This window comes from Seriola lalandi, unplaced genomic scaffold, assembly GCF_002814215.2.
Source record: "Seriola lalandi dorsalis isolate HSWRI2012SDOR001 ecotype SW California unplaced genomic scaffold, Sedor1 jcf7180002054259, whole genome shotgun sequence".
NCBI lineage: Eukaryota > Metazoa > Chordata > Actinopteri > Carangiformes > Carangidae > Seriola > Seriola lalandi.
In genome coordinates, this window is record NW_019524812.1 from 242367 (window position 1) to 255770 (window position 13404).

Consider the following 13404-nt stretch of genomic DNA (forward strand, 5'->3'; position numbering starts at 1 on the left):
GGGCTAAACACAGACAACGATAGTCGACAGAACTCTCACTGCAAGATGCAACATTTGTGCAAATTATGGTGACACTGCTTTGTAAACTGTTTTCAAGGTCAAGAAACAAAGGAGAAATATGTCTTTCCACTCTTACACATCTTGGTTTCAGGTCCATGAAGAATTTAAGAACTTTTACTTAATTTCAATATGTAGATATTTAGATTTATTTCCTCTGTGAATGTTCTGTAGATGTTTCATGATGAGCTCATTTTTTCTAGTTGTGCTCTTGATGTTGCATAACTTGACTCTACAACGTAATCCTAGATCTTAAACAGTGTAGATTTTGTGTTTAAACCCCCCCCCAAATTGCCAGTTCATGTTTAATTTGGCTCAGTGAAACACACTGTGGACCGGGCGCGGCTGCAACTCATCAAGTTCACATATTAATCACACCTGCTTCATGAGCAGCAGCTCTAATGGGATAACATTAGAAACGAATCATTTCTTCTTGTGAGGGTGTTGAAACAGTTGGTGGCTGACAGCTTAAGTGGGTTGCATGAGAGCGTATGAAGAACAGAACCAGATAAAGTGTAGCGGTTTGTTTAGTTAAGAGGAAAAGAATAAACAGATCGTGCCAGGAAGACAGCAGGATCTGGACAATCTCTTCTCTCTGCTTCCCCTCCTCCTCGTTATATAACTCCACACTGACAGAAGGGTCATTTCCCTGTTTGGACTCTTTCACACGAGTGGTTTTTCCTTTTCTCCAGCATCTGTGTTCTACGGCGTAATACGATGGGCTTGAGGATCATGGTTTTTCTGGCTGTGTTAACAGCGGTAACTGGGAGCCCCAGTGTGACAACCAGACCTGAGTCTGACTCAGCGGACATGTCAGCTCACCCCAACAGTGTACCAGAGACTGTAGAGGAAACAGAGGTGATTGGGCAGGTGAGAAGGAACTACCTCTGACTGGTATTGGTGCATAATTGTGTTTTCTTTGTGCAGGTTTTAACAAAGTGTTGTGTAGCTAATCAGTTGCATTGCACATGTAAAGTATCCGCCTGCTCAAGTTGAACTCAACAGAGTGGTGCCTTGCAAGAAAAATGATCTGCACGCAAAAAAATACATGTTAAAAGACGGATATGTATCTTTGCTGCAATCATTATTACAACACAACCTTTGTGTAGATGGTACAAAAGCCATTATAAGCTCCAGTCAAAACACTTAGCTTTCCTTACCAACCACCATCTTACAAAACGCTGACTGCAGATGCTAACTGTGGAGGTCAAATTGTGCTGAAAATCAAAGTAATAAATACAGTATGTCTTTCACAGGGATCAGTCATTTGGGAGAAACCTTAACTCTAACTGCAAAGCCAGTGTAAAATATCCAAGTTCTGCTTTGCCCCATGAAATAAAGCCTTATTGTCGAGTCACGGTTGATGATGGGCAGAAGAGGCGTCTAAAGGAGGGATGGCTGTCATGTCAAAGTCCAATAGTGTACAGTTGAGTAGACAGACAGTTTTCAGCTCTTCCACTTGTTCTTCTTGGCGGGCAGCTGCCCTGTAGCCTCTAAGTATTTGTGGATGAGCTCATCCTGTGTGACTGGAAGGCAGGGCTGATATCTGCTGTACTCCATGGTGTACTCGCCTTTCCCCTGAATAAACAATGACAGAACATGTTAGTTTGTGAAAACTGTAATGAGTTATGGAAGTTGTTGCTTTCTCGTCACTTCATTCACTTTACAGTTTCAGTTTGATTTCCTCACTACAAAGAGTCCTCTGCCTAAATCTAGCTGAGAGAAGAGAGGAGCTGATCAACGTGAGCGTCTATTCCTTCTATTAGTGTTACTGCTGTGAGCTCCCAGCCATAACATTTCTGAGCAGCAGAGAGGGACTTGTGCACTTTAGTGGCCTGAATGTCACTTCACAGGCTACACAGAGGCTAGTGCAAAAAAACAAAACAAAAAAAAAACATGTATTTGTAATTGTAGTCAATCATCCTCCTCAACTGATGCTAGAACTGAACATCCAAGAAGTAAAGCACAGTGCTTAGCAAATATTGGAAAGTTTAATAACCAGTTTTATACTGAAACTGATACTAATTGACAAAACATTCACATTTCCTTTTTTTTTTTCTTTTCTAAGAAGCTCTGACTCGTGTGTCTCATTTTCATGTCCCCACTTCTGAAACCTACATGCTTGCTCCTGTTGATGCTCAACATGATTTGAACTATACTGGACTGCAGAGTTGTTCAGTGTTTAGTTTGGACTTACTTCAGTACAGGAGCGCAGCTCTGTGGCGTAGCCAAACATGTCGTTTAGTGGAATCTGTTGGGAGAAACAGGCTGAAATTACTCAAATATAAAACGGTAAAAGGATAATGTTAAAATATTGTGAACTAAAAGACTGTGGCTGCATGTGAATATTATTTACAATGTGGACTCACATCAGCATACAGAGTGAAGTATCCCTCAGCCCCGTCCTGTCCTGTGATGACACCATGCCGACGGTTCACACCAGAAATGACTGCTCCCTGAAACTCCTGAGGTGCTACAATTTCCACCGACATGATTGGCTCCAGGATGATCGCGTTGGCCTTTTCCATAGCTGTGGAGAGAACATTGAAGGCAACACACATGAAGCAGAACCAGAATTAAATAAAATGAAACGACAGCATGTCAGATCTGAAGTCAACTGAACACTCGCCTTGCTTTAGAGCGCCCTCTCCTGCACGGATGAAGGAGACCTCATTGGAGTCGACCATGTGATGCGCTCCGTCTTCCAGGAGGAATCTGACTCCCGAGATCTTGTGCCCGCTCAGGGGTCCCTTCTCACAGGCCTCTCTGAAGCCCTGCAACACGATGGGAAGAAATGCTTTTTGCTTTGTGTTGAAATAAACTTTATTCTCTTTAAAACATTTCACACCTTCATAGCTGACTGTGACCACGTGAAAGTGAGGAAAATTACCTTTTCGACGGCGGGTACAAACTGCTTTGGGACGTTCGTACCAACGGTCTGGTCGTCAAACTCCAGCTTTGTGGAATGCTCTGACTCCAGAGGCTCAAGGACCCCGATAACTTTACCGTACTGCCCAGAGCCACCACTCTGCTTCTTGTGGGTGAATTCAAACCTACAGGACACAGGACACAATATCCATGTATTTAGGCAGGGTGACGTAACGGGACCATGTCATCTTTGGGCCATTTTATTGGAGTGTCATCTGCTTTAAAAAGAAGTAATCCAGATATTAGTCAGCTACTGTTTTTAATTGATTTTATTGAGCCAACTGAGGAATCTGTATTTATTACTATTAATACTAACCCTAACCCTTTAAAAATGGATAGTGTCCCAAAAGCAGTACGTTAAACTCCAACCTAACCTATCAAATTGATTTCTGATTGATTTCTGTATCATCTAATTGCAAAAAGTCAAACAATGCTGCAGCAAATCTGACTGATCCCGGTATTACTTTTTATAAGGGTCTATTTGCTTGCACTGCGTGTTCTGTCAGGCTGATACGGGAGAACAGAAAAGAGCTCTGTGTCTTTAAAAAGGGGCTGTCCTCAAAGAGCTCCGGTGTCAAAGGAAGTGGGAAGTAATGTTTCCACTTGCATGAGGAGCAGCTGACTCTGAACACCGAACAGATAAAACTTTCCACCTGCCAACTAATTGGCCGGGAGTCTCAGCCTTCCAGCTCCAGGCAAGATCAGACTCCTTTCATTTAATTCATTTCACATTTTTTAGCTGTGCAGCTCTTCACTCTCACCTCTGTTAGTTCTGCATATTTACTTCCCATTTTCCTCAATGGATGTTCTCCTTGTGTCTAAGGCTTTTTTCTTATCTAGATATAAACTGATCTAAGGGAAAAGGCTCCACCCTGCTGACACCTGAGGGTCAAAGTACTTCAGGGACTGGAAGCCCATCCCTGTTTCTCATTTTCTACCTTCTCTTCATCATTTCCTTTCTCATTGTCCATTTCTGGAAAAACAGAACAAAGTACAAATAGGACTGGAGCCTGAGGAGGATGTGATGGCGACTGGCAAGCTGAACCCCAATCACTACCCCGCTCAGAGGGCAGCCAAGGTGGTCCAACACTACCTCAACACCCGCTATGGCTCACCATACAGGGTGTTCGGACTGCACAAGGTCCACAGCGGAAACGCAGAGGTCAGTCGAACTTTACTATTGAAATATGAACAAACCTTTAACCGGTATAGCTATGTAAGTAAATACAGAATAGTGATGGAATACAAACTTTGATTATGGTTCACTTCCCTTTCAGGATGTGGCAGACTCTGGAAGAAAGTATCAGCTGGACATCATGGTGCAGGACGTCATGAGCAAAGTAGGTTTTTTAATGTGTTTTTTTTTTTTTTTTTCATACTTTGAGACAGGGGACCTCTCATGATTTAGATACAGACAGTGACACTGCTCCTCCATCAGAAAAAGAACTGAAAATTAGCCACAATTATCTCGGTCTCTGACCAGATGTTAAAAACACCCTGAAAATAGAATAAAACTACAAGTTTAATGACAATTTATTCCTGATCAGATCTTGAAAAACCCTTTCACCATCCTGAAGTGAGGGATTTACTTTACTGCTCTTTCGTGTTTGTCTTTGAAGACTTTTTTGCATCTAAATTGACGGGTATAGACAAAATCTCTGTTTAACTTCCTGCATTTACCCTCAACATTTCAAGGCTTCACAGCACTGCGTTCACCATGTGTTCATGAAAGACGTTTTAAGCAAATTGTAGGCGTGAAGTTGAAGTTTAAAATACACAGTTGAATAATCTATGACTTCAGAGTGAGCATGTAGGTTTGACAAGATTTACTAAAGAGCAGACAAAAGGAGGCTCACATTTTGTTGTATGATTAACAGTGTGGTGCAACACTGAGTCACTGGCTGCCGTGGTAACATCGGGACTACGCCTTTGCTCTGTACGCCCTCCTCCGCTTCTTTCTCATGCAACCTGCCTCTCCTCTCTTCTATCTGTTCATCCAGAGTACAGAGAAATGCTCTGCAGAGGTTTTTTTTCCAAAGGGGAAGCAGCAGCAGCAGAGCTCACCCCAGGTCCAGGCCTCATGTGAGGAGCTCCGAAAAATCGACACAAGCGTTCAAGAAGAGGCTTTTTACCAACAGTACAAGAACCAAAGCCTGCTGTCGGCAAATTTACCTGGTATGTGCAATAAAACAAACTGCAAATTGTTGCTGGTAATGAACATACTCATAGTCAAGCTGTTGCACAACGTTAACCGTCTCAGATTGCAGTATTTTGGGTTTTCAACACTGTTGGAGGTTTGTGGTTTTTAACTGAACTCAGTGTCTTAATATGATTAACACAACAAGGATGCCTGTCCTCACTGGTCTTGAAACTGTAACCTCCTGTACACCACAAGCGCACACATGAGACCATGTGCGACTTTTGAACCCCACTGTACATACAATCCAACTTCCCACGACTTCCTTCGTAACACACTTAACGTTCTGACCAACAGATAGCTACGGTCGCATTGAGCCCGAGATGGAGCCTCTCTGGCACCTTGGCTCTGTGGCCTCCAGCTTCACCATGCTGAACGAATCAACTGAAGACACTCTGTACAACATGGCTCAGGTGGCCAACATCACGCAGTTGGTAGGTTGTTTTATCCGTTGTCGGGTCCGCTCGTGAATCCTCAATTGATCAATATGGAAACAGGATTTCTGCTAACCAAATGTGGACCTTTTAGACATGTTATTTTATATTGCAATAACAAATAGTTTCTAGTCTCTGTGATCGTTTAATCTAGTCAATACATTTCAGTCATCAGACATACAAGGCCGGTTGTGCAGACCGAATACTCTGCTGTTTACTCTGGAGGCTGGGGCAGGAAGGAGGCTGCACACAGGCTGAGGATTAAGCCAGTAACATCTGTATCTAATACAGATGTTTCTATAATTTTTCTCTCGTCTGCTGCAGGAAACTGAGAACGACCAGCTGAAGTTTGACTATCACATACTGCTGCATGAGATGGTGTCCCAGGTAACCACTATAGTATATTAAACTTTTAACACACTTGGGGATCAAGTGTTACCAAATATTTAAATTTTATTTTAACTATATATGCAGAACCAGATGGCTACCATAACTTATAAATGCCCACAGCTTTGTCTTATCTTATTCAGACAAATATGTAACAAAGGAAAAAATTCAGTTAAATCATTTCATAAGGAAACGGAAGAAAAAGCTGATTTATAACATTTGTGAAGCTGTAAACAACAAATATTTCATATATTTTCTTGATAAATGTTTAAACTGATTGTTTACCAGAATAACAGGCTAATGAAGCAGCTAGTAATTTAAGCACTAGCGGCATCTTGCAGTAAATTGGTCTGGTACGTTAGCGACTTCAACAACGCGTATACTGTTCCCTTTTGTGAAGACCAGCGTTACTACCCGATATGTCGTATTAATCTGACCATCTGCGTTTGGTTTTATGCAGGAAATCATTCACTGGAAACTGCTGTTCAGCTGGTCTCCGTCAGAGGGAGTTAAAGTGCTGCAGATGGAGCAGCTTCCTCACTGCCATGACTGTGAAAAACCTCCAAATACAAACTAAACTGCTGACGTTCATCACGCTGCAACTACGATCAAAAACAAAACCTTGATGCTCACATCTTGTGTTCGGGGGGGGGGGGGGGGGGGGATCAGCTGTTGACGCTTGCAGCATAAACCTTTTTGAACTACAGAAAGGTTGAGTTTGTACTATCAGGAATCAGATTAATCCATCCTACATAATGATATGATATGCTTCAATTGTTCTGTACTCTTGGTTTAACCAACCGGAGTGTTTAACCAAAATAAAGTGTTTATACCTATTGTTGCTCAGTAGAGTGTTTGTGTGTACGTCTGTGTGCTGGGAGGTCAGGACTTACGGTACAGGAGCAGTGATCGTCTCTCTGAAAGCCACTTTGGGCTTCCCCATCACACAGGGACAGTTGTATTCCCTCTCCATTCTCTGAAACAACAAACCAAAACAGCTGTTTGGTAAAAAAGTAGTTTTTGAAAACTGTCCATAGGAAGGTTTATAACCATGTCACATTTGGACAGAGTTTCATTTTAAGATGAAAAATGCTTTGTAAGTGGACCTGTGTCACCAAAGCATCGCAGAATTAGTCTGAATTATTGCAGGATAGTTTATTGTAAACAAACATACAGAACGTCCTTGAGCGGCACAGTGTCTGACCAGGTACCTGGGAGTAGATTTCCAGATGCAGCTCGCCCATTCCTGAGATGATGGTTTCTTTGCTCTCTGTGTCAAAATGAACTCTGAACGTAGGATCTTCCCTGGTGAACCGGTTGATGCCTTTGGAGAATTTGTCCAGGTCATTCTGTGCGGATACAAGATAGTAAAGAGTTATAGATGCTATTTAAACTCTAGCATTAGATTTTTAAAAGTATATACAGGTAAGTTTAAGGATCTTTCTACCTTATTGGTTGGCTTCATTGACATAGAAATGACAGGCTCTGGGATGTGAATTGACTCCTGTGGGACAAGAAGGTAACAAATGAACACCGGATGCTCTTTATATCTTGAAGTACGGAAAGAAAAGAGTCCTTTCCATTCCAACATCTTCAAATGAGCAGGCTTTGGCTCTTTTGCCCAGGGAAAACATTAACGCTACTCACCATTGAGAGGTTAGCGCTGGTCCTGGATGTAAAAGTGTCTCCACTGGCACAGTCAATCCCAAACAGAGCACAAATGTCTCCTGCATAAACCTCATCCACATCCTGAAACAGCAGGGATAGAAAGGGACCAATAGAAACAACGGGTTGATCTACATGTCTTATTTTTAACAACTGAAATATCTAAACAAATATTAAACATTGTTGATTTTCCATCTCTTGTTTTGATGCAAGGCGGGTGGAAACATTTCAGTCTGGTGTCACAGGGGATGTGGTTGTTATCTACACACTTCACTGAAGCTGAAAGAGGAACCTAACCATTTTGACCAGTCATGTTTCTCTGCTGTGTGAACTGCAAAAACCACAGATGGAAAAATTGTCCCCACTGATAACTTGCTGACGTGCGCTGGTTTGCTCTCCCCTCCATCTGGTCAGCATGGAGGCGCACGAGCCTCTGAACTCTGACCCTTTTGCTTGTGCGTGTGTTGTAGATGTATTCCCCTTTCTTCAGACAGCCCTGGTACACTCGCACATATGTGAGCTGACCGAATCTCCCTGCCTGTTAATGAGAAAGACCAAAGCATGACCCAATGAGACCTTCCTGTTGAGCAAAACTGCAGAAATGAAGAAGACGCTACAAGAACAACAGAAAAAACAGATTTCAAACATAGCTCACCTCCAGTTTGAAGGCCAGACCAACATAGGGATGTGTATCATCTCTGGTTGGGTCCATTTGAATCTTTGATGTTTCACTGGAGTCTCTAACACGGTGAAAAACCCACAAACATTAAGAGCACAAAAATTTCTCCAGAAAGGCTTTTTTCAGATGTAAGGATCTGACATTGATTTAATTTAATCTACTGTTACAAGACATTGTATACAAAGCGACAGCCCTACTCACTCGTCATTGAGGGTAGCGTAGTTCTTCACTTCGGTGGGGTTCGGCAGGTAATCCAGGACAGCGTCTAGCAGAGGCTGGACGCCCTTATTTTTCAGCGCTGTGCCCACCAACACTGGGGTGAAGAGACGCTGCACTGTGGCCCTGCGGATTGCAGCCTGGAGGACAGTAAAAGGACAAGAGACTGAGGGACAGTCACATGCTCCCAATGTTATTTATTCCTCATTCAACCACAAAGGCTCAACGTGCCAGTTTGGATATGCGATTCGACTTCACATCTAACCCTAACCCTTTTTCATTGACTCTAATCAACAGACAATGTCGTGTTTTGAAGGCAAACTGGTCAGAATTTGATTTGAAAATATTTGATCAGCAACACTAGCAGCAAGGCTACGGCCACCACTTTGGTCCAAACTGAAATAGCTCAGAAACTAGTGGATGGCTTGCCTTTTCAGTTTGGGCATTTTTGATTTGTAATGAAAAGTCTTAACAAATATCTGATGGATTGGCATTAAATTCAATACAGATATCCAATGGTGCTCAGAAGATAAATCCTACTGAATTTGGTGATCTCCTGATTTTTCTTCTTGCACCATCGGCAGGTTGACATTTGTGGTTTGAAGGGAACCGTTTCCACAACTATTGCATTGTTTTGTACACAGATTGGTGTTCCCTCCTGGATGAATTGTAATAACTTTGGTGATCCCTTAACTTTTCACATCCTCTTTCTTGAAAGACACAAACCTTCAGGTCATCATTGGTAGGAATTTTTTCCTCCAAGAACATCTCTCCCAAGATTTCGTCAGCGTTGGCCACGGACTCCACCAGTTCCTGCCTCCGGTCTGCAGCCTCGGCACGGAAATCTGCCGGGATCTCATCATAGCGGATAGTTGAACTGCGGGGGGGAGGAAACTGTAGAATCAGTTTTATATTCCTCAGGAACAGAATCTCACTTGTAATTAAACTGACAGATCTTGATTTTGATGATTTTTGGCGATGATACCTGCAGGTCTTTTAATTCTCCTGCAGCCTAGCTGTCTTCTACCACACTCCTCTATGCTAAAAACAAACTATTCTGCTTGCAAAAAACCGAGGCACAACTTAGGAGAATCAGCAAAATAAAAAATAAGTGTTAAGATGATGGTAATTAAGTTATCAGGTTGTTAATCACAGCGCAGATAAATAATAAACACAGAGAGACACTGATCTCCTCGTGGTGAAGCTACCAGAGGGGAATCCCTTACCCAAATTGTCCTTCAAAATACATGCTCTGCTCCTGTACAAGGTCAATGATGCCGCGCATGTTGCCTTCCAGGCCGATGGGGATGTTCACAAAAGCTGCGTTGTGGTTCAGCTTGGTTCTGAAAAGTAAAACAAAATCTAAATGTGAAGAATCAGTCACAGCTGATTACAACATTGTTTGTGGACTACTTGTTATGATTTCAAGTGAACCAAAAAATGCAGCCTAAAGATAGAGACATGGGGGTTCACACTGCTACTGTTTGTTTCTTGAATCTGTGTCTATTTTTGGGTTTATTTCTAAATTAGCAGAAATTAAGGAATGGTATACTGGATGCATGTAGAAGTTACAGGTAATGTAAACAAGACAAGGCCATGCAAATAAAGTTGGGAAATATATTGATTTTCCATCTGATCTGGGATCTCTATCAAAATATCGTGAAATGGGTTAAATTTTTTTCCGTAGCTTTAATTATTAAATTTACAAAACCTCTGACTGTGTCTGCTGAGTAAATGGACCAATAAATGTACATCATCTACCAGACACATTCACATAGCTCATTCAAGTTATTATTATTTTTTTTTTTTTAAAAACACCAAACTTTGCATTTTTCAGAAAATATCATCTAAAAGCTCTGTACTGTACCTCAGCTGCTGCAGGGCTCGGCCGGGGTTGGCGCCCATGCGGTCTAGCTTGTTGATGAAGGTGAGGAAGGGGACGTTGTAGCGTTTCATCTGTCTGTTCACGGTCATGGTCTGACACTGGACCCCTCCCACGGCACACAGAACCAGCACGGCTCCATCCAGCACGCGCAGCGCTCGCTCCACTTCAATAGTAAAGTCCACGTGACCTGGGGGGACAAAGGGGACATTGACATTTAGAAATAGAGCAAAGTAAACATGATTTAGTGAGACCTTTGAGTTGTGAGCTACACACAAAAGTAACTTAATATATTTATTCCTGTAAATTTAAATTTGAGTAAGTTCCTCCCTTTAGTTTCTGCAGCACGTTAAACTGTTTTAGGGAATCTTTATTAAACATTAATGAAAAACGTGAGGAGAGAGAGAGGGTAAAACGTTGCGATTGCATCGTCAAGACCAACAGGATGCCAAGTTTCTGCAGAATTTTTTTTGTCAGAGTAATATGTGCATGTAACTGCAGCTGCACAGTCATTACAATGCATAGATGTTGACAGCTTTCCCTTAGATAACTGTGGATAACTGTGGGGCCACTGAGATTGAATGGACAGTCAGTAGAGACAAGACAAGAAATCTACTTCTTTTTGCACTACTACAATTCAGTCCAGTATGAAATCTGACATGGTGCTTATTTAAGTCACACAGTAACACTTCTATCATTGTTCTCCTTTCAAAAAAGTAAAATGTATTGGGAATGTTTCAAATGATATTTAAACAAGGTAAATGCATGTTTCTCTTCCAAAGTTTAAACTAATTACTTCTGCTGAAGCACGTCTGTCTGTTAATTATTGCGTCACCACAAAGGCACATTATTCGGTTTTTGTGCTCACATCACCAAGGTCTTCTTCTTTGACAATGTGCATCACCAAAAAAGCACTAATATCATCTGAGTACGTATAGGCCTAAAAGGGAAACTCGTCATAGTTAGTCCTAGTCACATCTGTAAAAATAGTTGTGTGACATCTTCTGTGGCTAAAGTCAGTGAAATCCACCAGAGTGAGGTTTTCATCAGGGTTGTCTTAACTTGGGCTTCGAGACCTCAAATGTGTACCACAGAGCCTGCGTTACAAACTGGGGACATTTGGTTTGAAGGACAGGAAATATTTACCGGGCAGGAAGGGTCTAATAAAAAGTGACAGTTCTGCTATGAAAATGTTACTTAAGAAAACACATGCAAGTACAATCAAGCATCAAATGTAGAGAAATTAGCCCTTTGAGTGTACATAGTATAGTTAATGATATGTCTACTATTAGTAGAATATGCATTAATGTATAAGTAGTAGTTACTCTAGTAGTTGGTAGTTGGTCAAGTGAAGTTTATTTGTAACTATTTCATAGTAATACTGCGACTGATGATTATTTTCATCATGGATTAATCTTCAAACATGAGAAAATAGTTTGAAATGCCCACCACAATTACCCTGAGCCCAAAGTGCCACATTCACATTTGAGAAGCTGGAAGCATGAAATGTTTCAGGCATTTTAGCATTAAAAGTAACTTCAACAATTCATCCATTTTTAATACTCTGATTTATTTCTTGATGAATGACTAATCAATGCCCTGATAAATCAACTACTCGTTTAAGGTTAAATGTTATATACTGTTCGGTAGATTAACATTTTACAATGCACTGTATTTTGAGTTCTTCATATGTTTTGGTAACTAATAACTTCATCCGTCATAATTGTACTGGAAGAATAAAGTGGCATTAATTAGAAATACTCTAGTAGATATCTCAAAATTGTACTTACAGTAATTCAGTAAAGTACTTAATTACATTCAACCACTGACCAACAGGGGCCCTAGGCAAAATGCTGTCCCCATGGACCCCAGTTCAAGTGAAACTTTTAGTACCTGGCGTGTCAATGATGTTGATGTTGTTATTCTTCCATACGGTGTATGTAGCAGCTGACTGGATGGTGATGCCTCTCTGTCTCTCCAGCTCCATAGAGTCCATGGTGGCTCCAACACCATCCTTCCCCTTCACCTGCACACCACAGGGGAGGGAAAACAGCTCGTGACTGCAGACTGCACACCTGTAAACCTGTCAACCTCTATGAATACACAAACACGGCCCGTCCCGGCGCCCACCTCGTGAATCTCTGCTATCCTCCCGGTGTAGTAGAGGACACGCTCGGTCAGGGTGGTCTTCCCCGAGTCGATGTGAGCTGATATCCCGATGTTGCGGATCCTATCGTTGGGGAAGACACCGGAGGAGCATGTTCGACAGCTGTTGATGAGCACCTGTGGAGATAACCCACACACAGAGGAAGATCAATATTCAAACCCCTCCGTTAGGTCTGGTGTCAGATCGGTACAGCTTAACACAGTCCAGATTACCTTTTTAACAGTGACGCTCCCCGGTGCCAGAAGATGCGTTTTAGACAAAGACAGACCCGCTTTTAGTACTCTCATTTTGACAACGGCTTGATCTGCCCCAGGGTGGTCTTTTGAGCAAACCCAACTCCAACAACCCCGTGAATGTCACGCCGGGGCCCTGATGGTTGCTTGTGAAACACCACTTCCGTATCTACGGAAAATCAGATGTGCCAAACTTACAAATGTTAGCGTACATTCAAAGTAACGACACCACATTCAAAATAAGTATAGTGCGGGGAAAGATATGCGAGTGATTTTTGTTGAGTTTTATGATTTAAAAAAACAAATCAAACGTTTAAATTTAAAAACATCGAAATGAGCACGAAAACGACATTTACAAAAAAAAAAAGGTACATGCTGCTTTCTTGTGCTATCAGTTAAATTGTATTTTGTGAATGATCCACTTGGGAGCCTCAAAGTAATCAACATGAAATGAATTTTGAAAAGCTGTAGCAGTTTCAAAAATATTTTGTCCGCTGCGCAATGTAAAAGACGTGTACCCCCTTTTCCAAATTGGAGCTCTATTTCCGATCCCGGTAGC

General features: G+C 41.8%; 2 protein-coding genes across 2 annotated transcripts; one reads left to right on the top strand and one right to left on the bottom strand.

Annotated features, from left to right (window-relative positions):
- The first annotated feature begins 474 nt into the window (after positions 1-474).
- lxn (latexin) lies at positions 475-6840 on the top strand. Its single transcript, XM_023405015.2, has 7 exons — positions 475-927; positions 3971-4147; positions 4263-4325; positions 4986-5160; positions 5480-5616; positions 5941-6003; positions 6464-6840. The coding sequence occupies exons 1-7, from the start codon at positions 775-777 to the stop codon at positions 6578-6580; spliced, it is 885 nt and encodes a 294-aa protein (XP_023260783.1). The 5' UTR covers positions 475-774; the 3' UTR covers positions 6581-6840.
- Positions 1103-13008, bottom strand: gfm1 (G elongation factor, mitochondrial 1). The gene is made up of 18 exons (XM_087173625.1): positions 12825-13008; positions 12576-12728; positions 12339-12471; positions 10431-10635; positions 9790-9906; positions 9290-9440; positions 8549-8703; positions 8324-8408; positions 8068-8206; positions 7651-7751; positions 7451-7507; positions 7215-7352; positions 6897-6979; positions 2948-3110; positions 2687-2831; positions 2427-2587; positions 2255-2308; positions 1103-1635 (listed from the first exon to the last, which is right to left on the bottom strand). Exons 1-18 carry the CDS (start codon positions 12897-12899, stop codon positions 1504-1506), a joined length of 2247 nt encoding a protein of 748 aa, XP_087029751.1. The 5' UTR covers positions 12900-13008; the 3' UTR covers positions 1103-1503.
- Between the last annotated feature and the right edge of the window lie 396 nt (positions 13009-13404).

What these genes read in the sequence shown, in the direction of transcription:
- lxn (XM_023405015.2), top strand. Translation starts at nt 775, where the DNA reads ATGGGCTTGAGGATCATGGTTTTTCTGGCTGTGTTAACAGCGGTAACT. An exon ending in TGCAGGACGTCATGAGCAAA is followed by an intron (nt 4,326 to 4,985) that starts GTAGGTTTTTTA and finishes CTGTTCATCCAG; the next exon opens with AGTACAGAGAAATGCTCTGC. An exon ending in TGGCCAACATCACGCAGTTG is followed by an intron (nt 5,617 to 5,940) that starts GTAGGTTGTTTT and finishes CGTCTGCTGCAG; the next exon opens with GAAACTGAGAACGACCAGCT.
- gfm1 (XM_087173625.1), bottom strand. Translation starts at nt 12,899, where the DNA reads ATGAGAGTACTAAAAGCGGGTCTGTCTTTGTCTAAAACGCATCTTCTG. An exon ending in ATCTGGAAATCTACTCCCAG is followed by an intron (nt 6,980 to 7,214) that starts GTACCTGGTCAG and finishes TTGTTGTTTCAG; the next exon opens with AGAATGGAGAGGGAATACAA. An exon ending in TTGTACCCGCCGTCGAAAAG is followed by an intron (nt 2,832 to 2,947) that starts GTAATTTTCCTC and finishes ATCGTGTTGCAG; the next exon opens with GGCTTCAGAGAGGCCTGTGA.